Source organism: Chaetodon trifascialis, chromosome 11 (genome assembly GCF_039877785.1).
Source record: "Chaetodon trifascialis isolate fChaTrf1 chromosome 11, fChaTrf1.hap1, whole genome shotgun sequence".
In the NCBI taxonomy this organism is placed as follows: Eukaryota; Metazoa; Chordata; class Actinopteri; order Chaetodontiformes; family Chaetodontidae; genus Chaetodon; species Chaetodon trifascialis.
This window is the reverse complement of record NC_092066.1, coordinates 27800188-27817287: the sequence shown is the minus strand read 5'-3', so window position 1 is coordinate 27817287 and position 17100 is coordinate 27800188. Positions and strand designations below refer to the sequence as shown.

Below are 17100 nucleotides of genomic sequence, written 5' to 3'. Positions count from 1 at the left end.
ACGCACCCATTATTGCCGTTTTCAGTGGTGGACAGGAGTCAGCAAGGGCACCCTGGTCTGTGGCTATGCAGCCCCATACACTACAAACTGTGATGCACTGTGTATTCTGACACTTTCTATCAGAACCAGCATTACCTTTTTTGGCAATAGGAGCAACAGTAGCTCGTCTGTTGGATCAACGTCCCCACGTGTATCAATGAGCCTTGGCCCCATTGACCCTGTCGTCAGTTCACCATGGTTCCTGCCTTGGACCGCTTTTGATAGATACTGACCACTGCAGACTGGGAACACCCCACAAGAGCTGCAGTTTTGGAGATGCTCTGACCCAGTTGTCTAGCCATTTCAATTTAGCCGTCTTCAGACTCGCTCAAATCCTTACGCTTGCCCGTTGTCCTGCTTCTAACACATCAACTTTCAGGACAAAATGGTCACTTGCTGCCTAATATATCCCAGCCACTTAAAGGTACCATGATGAAGTGATAATCAGTGTTATGCACTTCACCTGTCAGTGGTCATAATTTTATGCCTGATCTGTGTGTGTGTGTGTGTGTGTGTGTGTGTGTGTGTGTGTGTGTATAGGGCTGCACAATCTTACCACAATCTGGAAGATTTGTGTGATGTACAAGGTTTTGATATTTCCTCTTCTGTGATTTCTGCCATCACCCTAAGTGCAGGTTTCCACCAGACGTGTAATGTCCGCATTGTGTCCACGACACCTATGACGGAGTTGATAGCTGCCATCGTAGTCAATGAGTGCATTTCCACGGGGCACGTAGTGTCTCCTTTTCAGAAGTGTCCCAAAAGCGTATCTACACTCTGCTCCCCAGAGAGAGAGAATCTGGGAGATTTTCAAAATAAAGCACCCTGTGCAGACTCCAGATCATCCATCAACAATAAACGCACCTACTTACCTGGTGTAGAAGGACAAAAATCAAGGGAAAATGAACAAATAAACACGGCCCGAGCAAGTCAACAAAGCTCAACAGGCAAAACACTTTGCTTCTGAAACGCCAGTAGTGGTGATTGGAGATGTGCAGAGGACGGAGCAAATATGCGCGGCATATGCAACGGCATGAATACATGCCTGGTGGAAATCCTAGGTAATGCAATTACAGATTATTTAATTTGGTTTGTGCTGTCTAATCAGAATCAAATAATGCAAAAAAAAATTGCACTGTAAAATTAAGTAACATGCTTTTACAAAATGTCTTTCTATGTCAATTAATGTGGTTAATTCACATGTACTTCAGTGGAGTGAACTACAGAATGTGTGCCAGGAAATGTTGTCATTTTCTACAAAGTAGAAATTCCTTCAAATGAAAAATACATGATATTTATTTTGATGTTGCTCCTTTGTTTTTCAAAGCCAGTATGTCAACATAGGTTGCAAAAAATAACCCCCAATGTATTTAATTGCTGTAATTTTGACATTGAATTGACCAGCATCACCTGAATGAGCTGCTGACCAGGAAGTGGCTGATGGGCTCTCATGCTGTTGACACCATCTGTGTGACAGTGGAGGACTACTTCAATGACTTCAACAAAATCAAGAAACCCTTCAATGAGGTAGGATGGGAGGGGAACACAGTGCTTCTAGCAGGGTATCTCTAAAAGTTCTGAATTAATTCCACTGAAACCTAATGGAAATGTTTGTCATGCGATAAGAACCAACTTTCCGTAGAATCCAACATGTAGAACAAGAGTCATTTTCCCCCGTTCAGAAACTATTGATATGAACTTATGGCATGTTGGCTGTTGTATGTGCAGGAGATGACAAGTGAGGCCTTGCGCAGAGTGGTGGTGGAGTACATTAAAGCAGTGATGCAGAAAAGGATCGCCTTTAAAAATCCTGATGAGAGGAGGGAGGGAGCAGAGAGGATGATCAAAGAGGCTGATCAGTTCAAGTTCCTCTTCAGGAAGCTGGCAGCTGTGAGTTCACATATAATGGCTTTGCTATACTGCAACATTGTTCACTTTCAGCACCAGGACTGCATTTTCATTTTCATCAACAACTAGTTACTGGGCCAATGCTGACATGGTGTAACAGTTGGAAGCACAATGACATGAAACCTTTTAAGGTTGAAAGGGCACACCTAACTTTGGTTAATTGCTAATTGTGTAGGGTGAAGACACAGACCGGCTTTGTGGCGCCATAACTGCAATCGCTGAGGTGTTCAAGCTGACTGACCCCACACTGCTGTTCCTGGAAGTCACCACTCTGGTGTCCAAATATCCTGACATCAGGTACACACAGTCACACACACGTTGACAGCCATTTCTCCTTGCATTAGTACTGTAACTAATAACTGATTTCTCTTGACATTAAGAGAGTGGGCATCCTTTATGGAATTTAATGACTCCCCAGAAATTTTGTCATCATTACTATGGGAAACAGGTAGGGCAGTAGTTAGAGGCCAGATAATATCATACTAACAAGAACTAACAAGAAAAAAAAAGGAACAGGAACTAGAAAACATCTGGAACAGAAGATTAAGCAGTTTATAGACATGTACTCAAACAATTCCAATTAACAAATACAAAATGAGCTACAAGATGCAAAATTTCCTCCTTAATTATGTTAACACTTTATGTCTATGTTATTCATCTTCTATATCACTCATTTCATTTTTGTCTTCTGTTCTGAAAAAAAGAGAAAAAAACATAAATCTTACTGTATCATGCATTGTATTAACATGTCAACATCTATTGTAGCAGCTGAAATATACACCCTGAAATACAGTGTCTCTTCCTCTCTGCAAAATACTTTTTGGTTTGGCAGTAAACACACACTCCCACATTGTATTAGAGATCCCCCCCCCCCCCCAATTTCAAAGTCCAAGGGGCATGAATACTTATGCAAGGCACTGTAAATGAACTGCAGCCATTGTATTTTGGATGAGTTTCTACATGAATGTTACACTCTGCTTTCTGGGTGAATTGGTGGTAATCACAAAGGAAGTGAAGGCCACATTGTCTGCACATTGCTAAGGTTTTTTTTTCACTTCTGCTGTTCCTAGGGAGGAGCACATCCAGGCGTTGCTGGCAGTGCGTGGTGATGCCAGCAGGGAAATGCGCCAGATGATCATCGGGACTCTCAGTGAGAACAAAGTATCCTACTCTGGTGTGACAGAGCCCATCTTTAAAGATATCACTGTGCCCACCATCACCATGACAACCATGACTACCATGACCTCCATGGCAACTGCAAAGCTGCTCAAATAAAACCAGTCACCATGACACTATTTCCATCTTAATTACCTTCAGACACAACACCATTAACGAACTTCTTTGTCCAGATACTCAGTTAATTGTAATTGATTAATGCAGCTTGCTGTGTTTTATTGTCCCCACCCTTCCTGTATTTGCAGTTTTAATTGTAATCCTGATCACGTCTGCTTCAAAAAAATAAATAAATAAAGTTATAATTGTAAAAATGTGCACTGTGGTATGACTACTAATTAGAGGTTCAAGAATCACAGCAGTTGGGTCCCTGCTTTTTCTTCTTCTCTTCTTCCTCTTATTTGTTTAGCTTCTTTTTCTTTTCATCCTGTGGCTTTTCCACTGCTGCTTCACTTTGACTTGTCCACAGATGTCACAGTCAGTCAACAAAATTCTCTTTGCAACACATTCAATTTGCCAACACTACAAACTGACACACAGTTAGTGAGTCCAGGAGGATACATTACAGAAGATCAAACAGGCACTAATATTATAGGGTCCTTATTTTCATATGAGAAAATAGAAATAGAAATTAAGAAATAAAAATGGATCAGACCACACCAGACAACAAATACAAAATGCTTTACTTCTAATTTTGTCCTCAAAATGTCACATAGCACACAAATTGAAAACATTGTAGTCGTGTAAGGGAAATTCTCCCTGTTGATCGCTGAGAGTTGCTAATTCTCTAAAGAATTACAGACTCGTTGTGATGTATCAGGTCTCTTTAATACATGCAGCATGGAGGGAAAACTCATGCAGAGTGTTCTCTGCCGATCTCCGCAGTGTCTTGGCTTCTATACTGTCCAACAACAAAAGGACAACTGGTTGTCACATGCACCTGGTGTTGGTAAATCATTCCCCCAAAACAATGACCATTTGAGGAGTGCACTCATCCTGTGTCCTAGGGTTTATACTATAAAATAAATTCCTCAGGTACAATGACTTGGACCCTAAATTGCCCCCTTATCCTGTTTCCCTCATCGAATGTCCTTTTGTCCTCTCCCTCACCTTAGGGAGAAAGGGCCACAAAAACTTGTACAATTTATAGACTGATTCCTGGGATTAGTAAGTCATCTTACAGTCAAACATGATGCAAGTTTATCAGAGCAACACAATAGCGTTTATCAGTTCTTTTTTTTAAATATTCATGATTAATTGACATCAAAAAGAGTTTGCAGTGGTCATTTTATCAAGATTATACAGAGAGCTGTAAGAAAAAATGCAGTCAATGCAGATGTCATCATTTTTTTACATTAATGATGACGAGTGAGTTTTAAAAATTAAACATGCTGTATCCCTGTCAATATAGATGTAGTCTGAGTTTACAGGTAATCTAAATTCATAGCAATCAAAATGGTGACTCCACGGAATTGAAAGTAATGTTTCACAACTGTAGTGATTGCAAATCAATATACACTAAACTGTGCACTAATTGCTGCCCTGATGACTGATCCTGGGACAGCAAGTGATGTAGGAACTATCAACTGGAAATGTCTGTGGGATTCATGTTATCAGAAGGATTGCTCAGTGGATCATCTGTCAGGAATGATGCTATTGGCCAAGTCTGTGTACACATACAAGGAATTTGACTTGCTGCTTTCAATGTAGCCTCGGAAGAATTTACAGAAATAGAAATAGACATACAGATAAAAACAAGCACAACAAATTTGAACAAATATAGGTCAAATAAGTATAGAACTATTAGGGAAATACAAGTAGGTGTGAAATAATATATATGAAGAAGCAACAATGGGCAACAAAATACAATCGCTATATACTGTATAATACAAGTGAAGTATTCAGTGGATTGTGAACATACACAAAATGAGATTTTACTCAAGATTTTGCTGTTTCCTGAAAAAGAGAGAATTCGAATGGGGCTGATAGTTGACAGCTATTAAATGAAATTCTTTGTACTAATTGTTTCTATTGCTACAGCCTACTGTGTCCAGGTGGTGGCGGTGACGCACGTGTGAGTTGTAATGACCTCCAATAAACAAGAAGAGGGTGATGAAGAAACCAGGAAGAGGACGATGTGTTAAATCTGAACCTGTGAACCGCGGCTCATGAATAAACCTGTATAGTTTTTGTCAAAAGCTAAATAACAGACTGTCTGTCTTTCTTACATGTTTCCTGACATCACGGACAGCTGGACTTGAATTGGGTAAGAATGTTTGACAACAGCTAAATGGGCTAATGATGTTACTGCTAAGCAGAGCTAAGCTAACGCCATCATCATTTTACGGTAGGTTCGCTAAAGTGAGCAGCTAACAAACACCTCCGCAAACAAAATATTTCAGTGAGATTATATTCTTCAGTGCGAACTGTTGGACATGCTATATGTTATAGCTGTGCTGCAAATAATCCCTATTTACACTGTTGTTCCTAGTTCTTTTCTTAAATCTTTTCCATTTATGTTAGCTTAGTGGCAGCAGCCATTCAGGGTCACAGAGAGATAAACAAGTTAGCGTCACCCTTAAAGCTGAAATAGGGTGTATGGAGATCAGGTTTAGATGGTTGTCGTTAGATTCTCTCAGTTCAACTATATTTTGATTGCAATCTGATTGCTAAATTCATAACGATAAAAATATGTGAAATGGTATGCGTCGTTAAATCAGGACACAGACATGCTTCTTTTGCTATTCATATGTAGTGAGATTGAATATCAGTATGGAGCATCTGTACAGTTTAGAGCATAATGGTTCGCGATGGCTGGGAAGAACTGCTGCACTGAGCAAAAAGATGGAGACTAGAAAAAGAAGAATTTTTTTCAGAAAAGACATGGGATTGCTATACGCATTGGTGACTGCTGCCAGTGTTTGAAAAAGAATGAATAGATATTTGGCATCAAATTTTAAACGTGGATATAATTTTCAAAAAACGAAAAAATGATATTTATTAGTTTCATCATTTGATATGTGGTTTTTTTTTTGTCATTTTCAATTGAGCTTTTAAAAAATGTTTTTGGAAACAGGTTGAAGTTAAGTGAATAGTAACTGGACTTAGCTCTAGTGCATTATATATCTCAAAGTAATTCATAAACTTCACATGCAACATAATGAGCACATGTTTAGTTGAGCAGGCTGAAGAATTTAGTATTTTGAAAAGAATGGTGTTTGCACTGTGTACAGTGAATATCATATTGAATCATCTTAAGGCATGAAGATAGGCGCCTCTCTTCCCAGCACACTGTGTTCATGAAAACCCAGCAGTGCCTCCAAAGGCTGAGGAACTCAGGACTTTTGTCAGCAGCAATACTAATTGAATCTATATTCACCTTCAACATTTCAACCTGGTACAGCGCCACCAAACACAATACAGATTCTCCACCAAAATAAGTGGTTCACCCCAAACACCACTTTCTGAACAATACACCAGGTTGGTAGCCAGGAAAACCATTTAGATCAAGAAGGACTTCTTTCACCCCCTACATGAAGCCTTCCAGTAACTGCTGTCAGGTTGCTGCTAGTCTCACTGACCTGGAAAAACATCTGCGAAAAATCTTTCATACCCTCTGTTGTCATCACCCTAAAGAGATTAAAATAGGCAATGTGCTTTGACCTGTTTGCCACTGTTCTTGTCAGTTTAGTTTCAACAGGTTTTAGTCCTTGGGGTGTGTGTGTGTGTGTGTGTGTGTGTGTGTGTGTGTGTGTGTGTGTGTGTGTGTGTGTGTGTGTGTGTGTGTGTGTATTCAATTCAATTCAATTCAATTTTATTTGTATAGCGCCAAATCACAAAAATAGAAATCACATATGTGTGTGTGTGTGGGTGCCAGAGCCTCTTTTATATTTCAGCAGCTCCAAAGTACCTTTTGATTAGACATAATAACCCTGTGCATTTCTCTTTATACACATTAAAGTAAAACAGTGTGATAAGAGATCACTCTTCTGTTTGGCTTCTCATAGCTTGAAGATATGTGTAACCTGTGATGGGGCACAAGTAGACATTGCATTACTATAAACAGTCACAAGTCAAAAATGTGCTAAAAATGTTCTGGCTGATAAATCCAGGACACTAACCATGGTGGCTAATCATACTGTAAGCCATATCAGTGCAGTGTTTGGGTGATGTATAATTTAAATACACTGCATGTGTAATATTAGTCAGCAGCTCTCATTGTTTTCAGGTTCATCAAGCTTGCTGAAGTTTCTCCCTTCATCCACTCATCATGGTGGAGTACTACCAGGTTTTAGGAGTGCGAAGAGATGCATCTGCAGATGACATAAAGAAAGCGTGAGTTGATAAAGTTTCAGAATTGTGTACTACTCTGAAATAGTTAAGCAAACATCTGCTGTCACTTTTTTGTCCTTGAAAGGCAGCGCCTGCCAGCTGTACATCTAGTGAATGACTATCCAGGTTGGTCAACTTTCTGTGGAACCTCATTAACAACAAAACTACGGATTGAGCTAAAACTAACAAAGTAATCTGTCTGCAGCTCGAAATTTAAGAGTGTGAAGAGGCACATTTATTAAGTCAGGACAAGTGAGCAGAGCACAGAGCAAACAAGAGTGGAGTTGTGATTGGAACTGAGACAGTTAAAGGATTCCTGTGGTCAGTGCCTCAGTGTTGCACACTTTGTGGATAATTGTCATAAAAAGAAATGTTCCAATGCTTAGTTCAATGTACAGTTCAAATAATTGTTCAGTTGTTATATTGACTGCTGTCATTAAAAGAAACACATGGACAGCATGATTCCTTCAGGAATGCTTTTTCATTTTTCAGTCAAGTCTTATTAAGCAACCATCATCTTCCCTCTGTCCTCGTGTAGGTACAGAAAGCTGGCCCTGAGGTGGCACCCTGATAAAAACCCAGAGAACAAGGAGGAAGCTGAGAAGAAGTTCAAGGAGCTGTCAGAGGCTTATGAAGTGCTGTCTGATGGTTTGTATCATAACTCTGTACAAGTCTGCAAATTAACACCAGACACCACTGAAAGACTACATTGTAGTTAATAGAGATAAGCTAATACCAACAACACAGCGTCTGAGGGGAGCAGAGGAATTCAAGTGAAACACACTATTTCTTTTTTCTCTCCAGTGCTGCTTGTATTTCTGACTTAGTAGTTGTATTCTCACTGTCGTTATTCTGCTTTTGAGTTTTTTCACTTTCTTCTTCCAGCCAACAAGAGGAGCATATATGATCGCTACGGCAAAGTGGGACTGACAGGGAACAACACAGGAAGAGGTAATTGCTCTTTAGAACCCCTTCATAACAAGCATCTTCAATACTTAGTAGAGCACCCTTTTGCTGTTATGACCTGCTGCAAACGTGATGCATAGCCAGACACCAGCTTCTGACAGTGTTCCTCAGTGCTCTTATGGCCTCAAGTTCAGTAATATTCTTGGGTGTGCGTTTTGCAACGGCCTTCTTCAAATCCCACCAGAGATTTTCTATGGGGTTCAAGTGAGACGTCTGTGACGGCCACTCGAGAATCTTCCATTTTTCTTCTGAAACCAAGCATTGGTGGACTTTGAGGTATGCTTAGGATCATTGTCCTGTTGGAACGTCCATTGACGCCCAAGCATCAGCTTCCTCACAGACGGCATGACATTTTTCCCTAAGATTTCCTGAATCCATCGTGCCCCCCACACACTGAAGTTTTCCAGTGCCAGGGCCGGCAAAGCAGCCCCAGAGCATCGCAGAGCCACCGCCATGCTTCACTGTAGGCAGGGTGTTCTTTTCAGCATATGCTTCATTCTTCTTCCTCCACACATACCACTGGTTCATCGGCCCCAAAAGTTCCAGTTTTGTTTCATTGCTCCACAGAATAGAATTCCAAAACATCTGTGGCTTATTTATATGGTTTTGACTTTTCTCACACTTTTCTTGTGCTTTTGGGTCAGTAGTGGTGTATGTCTTGGAGTCCGGGCATGGAGCCCTTCAGTGTTTAGTATGCGTCTTACTGTACAAACTGAAATCTCAGTGCCTGCTGCCACCAAGTCTTGCTGCAGGTGTTTTGCAGTCACTCGAGAGTTTTTTACCACTTGCCTCCTCAGGAATCTGGTGGCAGCCACTGATAGTTTCCTCTTTCTGCCACATCCAAGTAGTGTAGCCAGTGTTCTTTTAGCTTTGAACTTACGAACTATGCTTCCAACTGTATGTATGTACGAACATTCAGAGCTTTTGCTATCATTTTGTATCCTTTTCCTTGTTTGTGCAAAGCAATGATCTCTTCTCTGAACTTTTTGACAATGGTTTTGCTACAAAATACAAATTCCTTCTATACATGTCCCATACAATGTAGTGCAAATGCTATGAATCCATAGTGCAAGAACAGATAGCAGCAGATATGTTTTTTTGTCTCTTTATATAAAGGTGGCTGGTGCTGGATGTGGATGTGTGTGTGATGAGGAGAGGCAGTGGGGGGCAGCGGCATTACAGTCAAGTATTTTTGGGGGAAGAGGGGAGAGGTGGGAGAAAGAGTTAAGAGAGACAGCATCCTGACAGCCTGGTGGATGAAGCTGTGACTTAATCCAGTGGAGGTCTCATGGAGGCTCTGGTATCTTCTATCAGACATTAGGAGGCTTTGTGAGGAATGGGTTGAGTCAACCACAGTGCTGAATGCTTTGCGGGTATTCATGATGCACTGCAGAGTCTTGTGGTTGGAGACAGTGCAGCCACTATACACAGTGATGTGGCTGATCAGGATACTTACAATGGTAGAAAGAGCACATGAGGGTATCGAGGCTTTCTTGGCCAGTGATGCAGTGTTTATTGTCCAGGTGCTGCTCTCACTCCGCACAGCAGAACCATGTTCTCTGTTCTCTTGATGTCAAAAACGGTCTCCTTTGTTTTCCCCACATTCATGGAGAGATTGTTATTTCTGCACCATATGGCCAACTGGTTCACCTCATTCCTGTAATTTGTCTCATCGTTGTTGCTGATGAGACCCATCACAGTCATGTTGTCTGCAAATTTTCTGAGGTGATCGGTGCTGTAGGTTGGTGCAAAGTCATGGGTCAGCAGGGTGGGGAGCAGGGGACTGAGCACACATCCTTGGGGGACTCCTGTGCTCATTGTGATGGTGCTTGATGTGTTGTTGCTGACCTGTGCTGCTTGTGATCTCTTTGACATTGTCCAGCAACCAATCACAGAGAGAGGCTCTCAGGCCCAGTCAGACCAGTTTCATCATTAACTGCTGAGAGACATGAGTTTTGAATGCTGAACTTAAGTCAGTGAACAGCATTCTCACATAAGAGTCTGTGGTGTCCAGATGGGTGAGGGCTGAGTGGAAAGCAGAGGAGACTGCATCATTGGTGGACCTGCTGGCCTGATGTGCAAACTGAAATGGGGTTTGGGAGGATCTTAATTGCTGCATGACTAGCCTATGAAAACACTTCAGGATGGTGGAGGTTAGTGCAACAGGGCAGTAGTCCTAGAAGCAGGATGGAGATGACTTCTCATCAGGTATGATCGTGGAGGCTTTGAAGCACGTGGGGACAACAGCCTTACTGAGAGAGGTTTTGGTGATATCCGTAAGGACATTGAGCTCCTCTGCACGTCCTCGTTCAACACACAACCACAAAACATGACATTTCACTAAATAATACTCGTTTTCAGTCTTGTTTTATCGAACCAAGACTGTCTTTAAAGACTATTTCATTGCTCACTGCTTGTTCCACTATACTTTCCGCAAACCACAGACCCATGTTTGCCTTCTGTACAGGATGTTGACTGTTGATTGTCAGTTGTCAGCATGTTTTGTTGGTTGTTAACATGGAAACACAGCTCTAAATTCAGCTGTTTGTAAAGTGGCTAACTTTTGGGGACTAAAATTAGTCAGACTTTGTTATCATTCAACTCACATTAGAATAGTTGCAAAGTCAAGCAAGTTAGGCCTGGCTATTGTTGACTGGTCTGTCTCAGTCAAATAACCACTTTGATAGAGTTAAGTTTGGTATTATTGAAATTCTGTTCCAAAGGCAAGGGGTCACAGCAAAAAAGGCAACATAGCACATAAAAGTCTGTGAATGTTGCTACACAGAAACATCACCAAAACTCTAAAAACTGCTTGCAAACAGATGTGTGACTTCAATCAGTTTATCTATTGAATGTCAGTGTTTGTAGCAGTTACTCTTCAAGCTAAGCACTCTGTACCACATACCAGAAAGATGAGCAGCACACTCAAGTACAGAGAGTGACTGAAGTCTCTAGAACAGATGTTTTTGTGGTCTTTCCAGTGTTACACTCAGATTATGCAAAAAAAACAAAAAAAAACAAAACTTAATTATTGGTGTAGGCTTTATAAAATGATTTCATGTGTGAGGAGTACAGCTTAAGACATGTCAGCTACATCAAAGTGTGATTCCAATGACCCATGACATTAGGGAGGGCATGTCCAGTCCCTGCAGAGTTGACTGCTGGGTAATAAACAGAAGCACATATTGTTGTTGAATGGAGCAGGTGACCATGGCAAAACAGGTGAAAATAAACACTGATTCAACAATAATGAGTATTGTATGCATTTTGTTCTTTTTTGGTTCTGGTCCACATGTATACTGTTTACATTACTTTTCGTTAATGTAATGTTTCAGGTGGCCATTTCCACAATGGAGAGCATTTCCATGAACCGTTCACATTCCGCAACCCAGACGACGTCTTTCGGGAATTTTTCGGTGGTAGAGACCCATTTGCAGACTTTTTTGGTAAGTCATACTCTTTCAGTGTAAAGAAGTTCATATGTCACTAAGTCTGCCACTGCTTTTAGAAGTTTATAATAGCAGATTTGAAAAGCTTCAGCCTGAAGAACAATCTTCCTTATTTCCTGCTCCAGTTTTTGATTTACTTTAAAACTGTTGTCTGTCATGTTCCCTCAGGTGCAGATCCATTCAGTGATGATCCGTTTTTTGGCAGTGGCCGGCGGCACCAAAATCGGGCTAATCGCAGTCGCACAGGTGGCTCATTTTATGGGGGCTTTGTTGGTTTTCCTCCCTTTGGTGCTGGCTTCTCACCTTTTGACCCAGGTAAGAGATGCACCAGTGAATTAAAAAAAAGTTATATGATATATTCAACTGTAAACCAAACAAGTTCAAAAATATTTCACACTGTCACCAGGGGAACATTACCCGTGGCCCACTGAGACTGTCTGTACTGTTTATCTCAGGTTTCAGTTCTTTTGGCTCCATGAGCACCATGGGTCACATGGGTCAAATGACAACCATGGGCAGTCTAGGAGGTGGAGGCTTCACCTCTTTCTCTTCCACTTCCTTTGGGGGAGGGGGTGGAGGAGGAGGCATGGGCAACTTCCGCTCTGTGTCCACTTCCACCAAAATCATCAACGGCAGGAAAATCACTACGAAAAGGTAGGTACTGACCAACTAAAATGACTGCCATAATGGAGTGTCTTTAGTCTTTTTCATTTCTTCACACATTGCAGCAGTATAATTTTTTTTTCTTTCCTACACACATCACTGGAAATGAAAATCTAGAAGACAGCTTCTCAGCCTGGTTCTTTATTGACAGTAAGAAATGTTCAGTATTACTGAAATCCAGACCAGAAACAAGCCAATTGATTTAAGATAGGACAAGATAAGATTTAATATTGATCCAATTTAATTCAACTCAACTCTATATTCCATATTGAGCTGGTACAGGCCAAGCTTTTTTATCTACAGAGATCCAACAATTCCCTCATGAGCAAGCACTTGGTGACAGTGGCGAGGAAAAACTTCAGAAACCTCAGGCATAAACAGGCTCTGTGTGGGCGGCCATCTGCCTTGACCGGTTGGGTGAAAGAGATTGATCCTACACCGGGGCAGTTAAGTCGTTACAGCCAGCAAGTATTAAAAAAGCAAAAACGATGGCACAGAAGGCTCTCGTTTGCAAGATGGCGCTGTGTTAGTTGGCAGCCTGTTGCAGTAGCTCTGTCATTTTTGTTTGTCTTTTGTTCATTTACTGTGTTTTTGTACGTTTCTTTTAATTTCTATTTTACTGTGTTTTTGGAAATTGTCGTGATGTTCGCGTGCAGTTTTACAACATATTTGGTGGCCTTTCTATTACTTTTTACACTCTTTGTAATGGAGGGCCATACATAAGGGAGTGGGGGCATTGTCTACACACGCAAGCAGCTGATCACGCTGTGTAAACCCATGCTGCTGCCCCGAGAGAGGATTGTAGTCCCAGACGAGCTGAAAAGATGACGTCGGGGCTGCAGAACTGGAGCCAAACAGAGGGTGAGGGCACGGAGATACAAACTGTCCATTCCGGTGATTATCATGGGGGTCCTTGGCAAATACGATGGATGAGCTTGTTGCGCTGGTCAGGACTCAATGGGAATACTGCCTGTTCATCCTAATGGCCTTGACGGAGTCGTGGTTGCATTCAGACGGCCCAGACCAGAGCGTGGAGGTACCCGGCTTCAGCTGTGTGAGGGTGGACAGAGACGTGGCTCGGAGCGGTAAGAAGAAGGGAGGAGGAATTGCGCTGTTTGTGAATGAGAAGTGGTGTAATCCCGGACATGTTACCGTTAAGGAACGTTTCTGTAGCCCGGACATTGAGCTGCTAGCCGTGGGGATGCGGCCTTATTATTTGTCTCAGGAGTTCACATTCACCATTGTGATTGCAGTCTACATCCCTCTAAAGGCTGACGGGGAAGCAGTGTACGACGTTATCCACTCCACCGTAGTGGAGCTACAAACACAGCAACCAAACACGTTTGTAGTCATTACTAGAGACTTTACCACAATACCTTGGACAAAACTCTGCCAACTTTCAACCAGTTTATCAACTGTCACAGCAGAGACAACACCACACTACACTTGCTGTATGCTAATGCAAAGGATGCATACAGTGCCACTGCCCTTCCCCCCTAGGCAGAGCTGATGACAGCCTGGTGTTGTTCACACTTCAGTATGTCCCTGTCGTCTGGAGGCAGCCTGTGTCCACGAGAACAGTGAGGAGGTGGACTCAAGACTAGAGATTGACCGATATGGATTTTTCACGGCCGATACTGATTATTAATAATCAAGTGAAACTGATAGCCAATATTTAGAACCGACATTCGTTTGCAGCAAAAATTAAAATTTTGGTGTCAAAATTTAGAGTAACACACCTGGGATTAGAATGAATACAGTATACTGTTTGTTTGTTTTGTGTACACTGAAAAAAAGACCTTAACTTTTTGTAAAATAACACAAACACAAAATCTTCATTGAAATGCCTTTAAGTTTAATTAATTTTACAACAAAAAGTGCAGGGGCTTTCCAGCAACATTTCTTAAAACTCACTCAAATGAATAAATAAATAAATAAATAAAATAGCTCCCTGAATTTTTGAAACATCAACAAAATAAACTGAACTGAACTGTTCTGAAATTTGGGTCTGAGTTAGTACTCCCAATTCAGTAGCAGGAGAAATGCCAGCACCACAGTTTTCATATCTTCGAGCTTGGAAAAGCATTTCATTACACACATGAGTTGTAGACGCAATGGTAAATTTATTGATAAATAAATAAAACACACTGAGAATAATCTCCTCGATGTGTGCTCTCTGCCTGACTCATCCCTGGACTTTATGAGTGACAGACAAAAAGACGATCATTTAACACCAGTAGTTGCGTTGCTGCGTCATAGTGTAGTGAGAGCACGAGTGCTGAGGGAGAGGCGACTGTAAACAAAGACACGTTAGTGTGTAGTACTGTTCAACTTATAGGCTAGAATCACCTCCGGTGTTGTTTATTGATAAACCAGGAGCCGGCCCATGGGCTGAGACATGTTAGGAGATTTATTATTCCCACAAAGTGACGGTAACCGAAAGGGCCTATATTATTATTGTCCGTCTGGCCACAGCTATAAAGCGGTTGCGGCAGGTGTAACGTAACGGTGGGTCATCATGAAATACGCCTTGTTGAAGTTGTGAACAGTTTCATCTCCAGAGCCAAACAGCGAAATTCAGCAGGGTTTCCTCCATTATACTTGCTATAGTCTACCTACCAGTATGTCATTATGTCTTTTTTTTTATTAAGTAAGGAGCTTCAGGTCATGTTCACTTGGTTATGTCTTTTTTTTTTTCCCCTGTCGTATGCTTGATGTGATTAGACAAGTAGGTCGGTGAAATGTCAACTCTGGGCTTGCATGTTATCACTGAAATTGATCATAAGGTGGTAGTGTTTTTAAAACTTCATCATAGAGGGTTTTTATTGCAACTTCGACTGGCTCTGTTGCCTTGCATCTGCTGGATCACCGGAGCAGTCGTCTGATTCTCCTTGTCCGTGGCAGGCTTCAGTGTTGATTGGCTGTCACTGACTCACTTGTGCCATGTAGCCAATCAGTGAGGGCTGTGGGCGGGACATTGTTACACAGCCAAGAGTGGTGACTTCAAGCGGTGAGACAGCTGCATCAGAGTCAAAGGAGCGCGTTTTAAAATACATTAATTAATTTTATTGGTTATCGGTGTAAAAAACGGCCGATGCCGATGATCGGAATATCGGACGATATTATCGTCCAGGCTGATAGTTGGTCGATCCCTACTCAGGACGCTAATGAGTCACTGCAGGATTGCTTTGATACAACAGACTGGAATGTGCTCTGTGAGCCACATGGGGAGGACATCTACAGTCTGACAGAGAATATCAAATTCAAACATCAAATTCTGTGAACAGACCGTACTTCCAACCCGGACAGTACGCTGCTTCCCCAACAACGAGCCCTGGATCGCCAGTGAACTGAAAAGTCTCCTAAACGAGAAGAAACAAGCTTTCAGGTCAGGGGACAAAAAAGAACTGAGGAGTGTGGAGTACGAGCTAAGGGAGAAGCTGAGGCAGAGCTGAGATGCCTGCAGGAGGAAGCTGGAGGCCAAACTCCAGCAGAACAGAGTGAAGGATGTGTGGACAGGAATGAAGGGGCTCAAGGCAAAAGACAGACCAGCAGCCGGCAGCCTTGAGAAGGCCAATGAGCTAAACTGCTTTTTCAACAGATTTAGCTCACAGCCAGGAGTCGCCCTACAGTCCCCTGCCCCTTCACACTTCCCACTATCCACAACCCCCCTCTGCCCAAGCTTTCTCTCTCCAGCCCTCAGCCCTCCCTGATAATCCCTCCCTTGGACTCAACTCCCACATCCCTCACCATCCCCCACAGCACCCCCTCTCCACTAGCACCATCCCCTACCTGATTGCGGGCCAGGTAAGAAGACAGCTGGAGAAGCTGCACCTGGGCAAAGCTGCTGACCCTGACGGCATCAGTTCCAGAGTCCTGAGGTCATGGGTCACCTCTTCAACCTGAGCCTGAGCCTGCAGAGAGTCCCAGTGCTGTGGAAGACATCCTGTGTGGTTCCTGTTCCAAAGAAAAAATCTCCATCTAGCACCAACAAATACTGACCTGTCGCCCTTACATCGCTCATGATGTAGGTGCTGGAGAGGCTGGTCCTGGCCCACCTCCAACCGCAGGTGAAATCATCACTGGACCCTCTACAGTTCTCCTACCAACCCCATCTGGATGCAGACGACGCCATCATACACCTTCTGCAGCATGCTCACGTCCACCTGGATTGTGGTGGCAGCACTTTCTTTGATTTCTCCAGTGCATTTAATGCCTCCAGCCACTGCTCCTGGGTGAGAAGCTGCAAGTGATGGAAGTTGACATGCCCACAATTTCCTTGATTACTGACTACCTGACAGACAGACCACAGTTTGTCCGACTGGGCAACGTTCTGTCGGAGACCGTGGAAAGTAGTACAGGAGCACCATAGGGGACTGTTCTGTCTCATTTTCTCTTTACCTTGTACACCTCAGACTTTCAGTGCAACTCTTCATCGTGCCACCAACAGAAATTTTCGGACAACTCAAGGGTGGTGGGGTGTATAAATGATGAATGAGAGGAGGAATACAGAGCAGTGGTGGACGATTTTGTGAAATGGTCTGGTAGAAATCACCTGCTGCTTAATGTG

The 17100-nt window shown here is 42.4% G+C and overlaps 2 protein-coding genes across 4 annotated transcripts in view; both read left to right on the top strand.

The window, feature by feature from the left end:
• exoc3 (exocyst complex component 3) overlaps positions 1–3438 on the top strand; it is an 88437-nt gene extending 84999 nt beyond the window's left edge. For both annotated transcript variants that reach the window (XM_070974615.1, XM_070974616.1), the window contains exons 13-16: positions 1444–1566; positions 1768–1929; positions 2123–2244; positions 3018–3438. In XM_070974615.1, coding sequence (XP_070830716.1) covers positions 1444–1566; positions 1768–1929; positions 2123–2244; positions 3018–3222 — 612 coding nt within the window. In that variant the 3' untranslated portion in view covers positions 3223–3438. The remainder of the gene's footprint in view (positions 1–1443; positions 1567–1767; positions 1930–2122; positions 2245–3017) is intronic.
• A 1777-nt stretch (positions 3439–5215) lies between these two features.
• The window catches only part of LOC139339152 (dnaJ homolog subfamily B member 6-like), a 42539-nt gene continuing 30654 nt past the window's right edge, over positions 5216–17100 (top strand). The window contains exons 1-7 of one of the 2 annotated variants that reach the window (XM_070974643.1): positions 5216–5386; positions 7349–7455; positions 7991–8100; positions 8338–8403; positions 11754–11864; positions 12036–12182; positions 12323–12521. In XM_070974643.1, coding sequence (XP_070830744.1) covers positions 7391–7455; positions 7991–8100; positions 8338–8403; positions 11754–11864; positions 12036–12182; positions 12323–12521 — 698 coding nt within the window. In that variant the 5' untranslated portion in view covers positions 5216–5386; positions 7349–7390. The remainder of the gene's footprint in view (positions 5387–7348; positions 7456–7990; positions 8101–8337; positions 8404–11753; positions 11865–12035; positions 12183–12322; positions 12522–17100) is intronic. The other variant, XR_011602648.1, reaches the window with a different exon arrangement.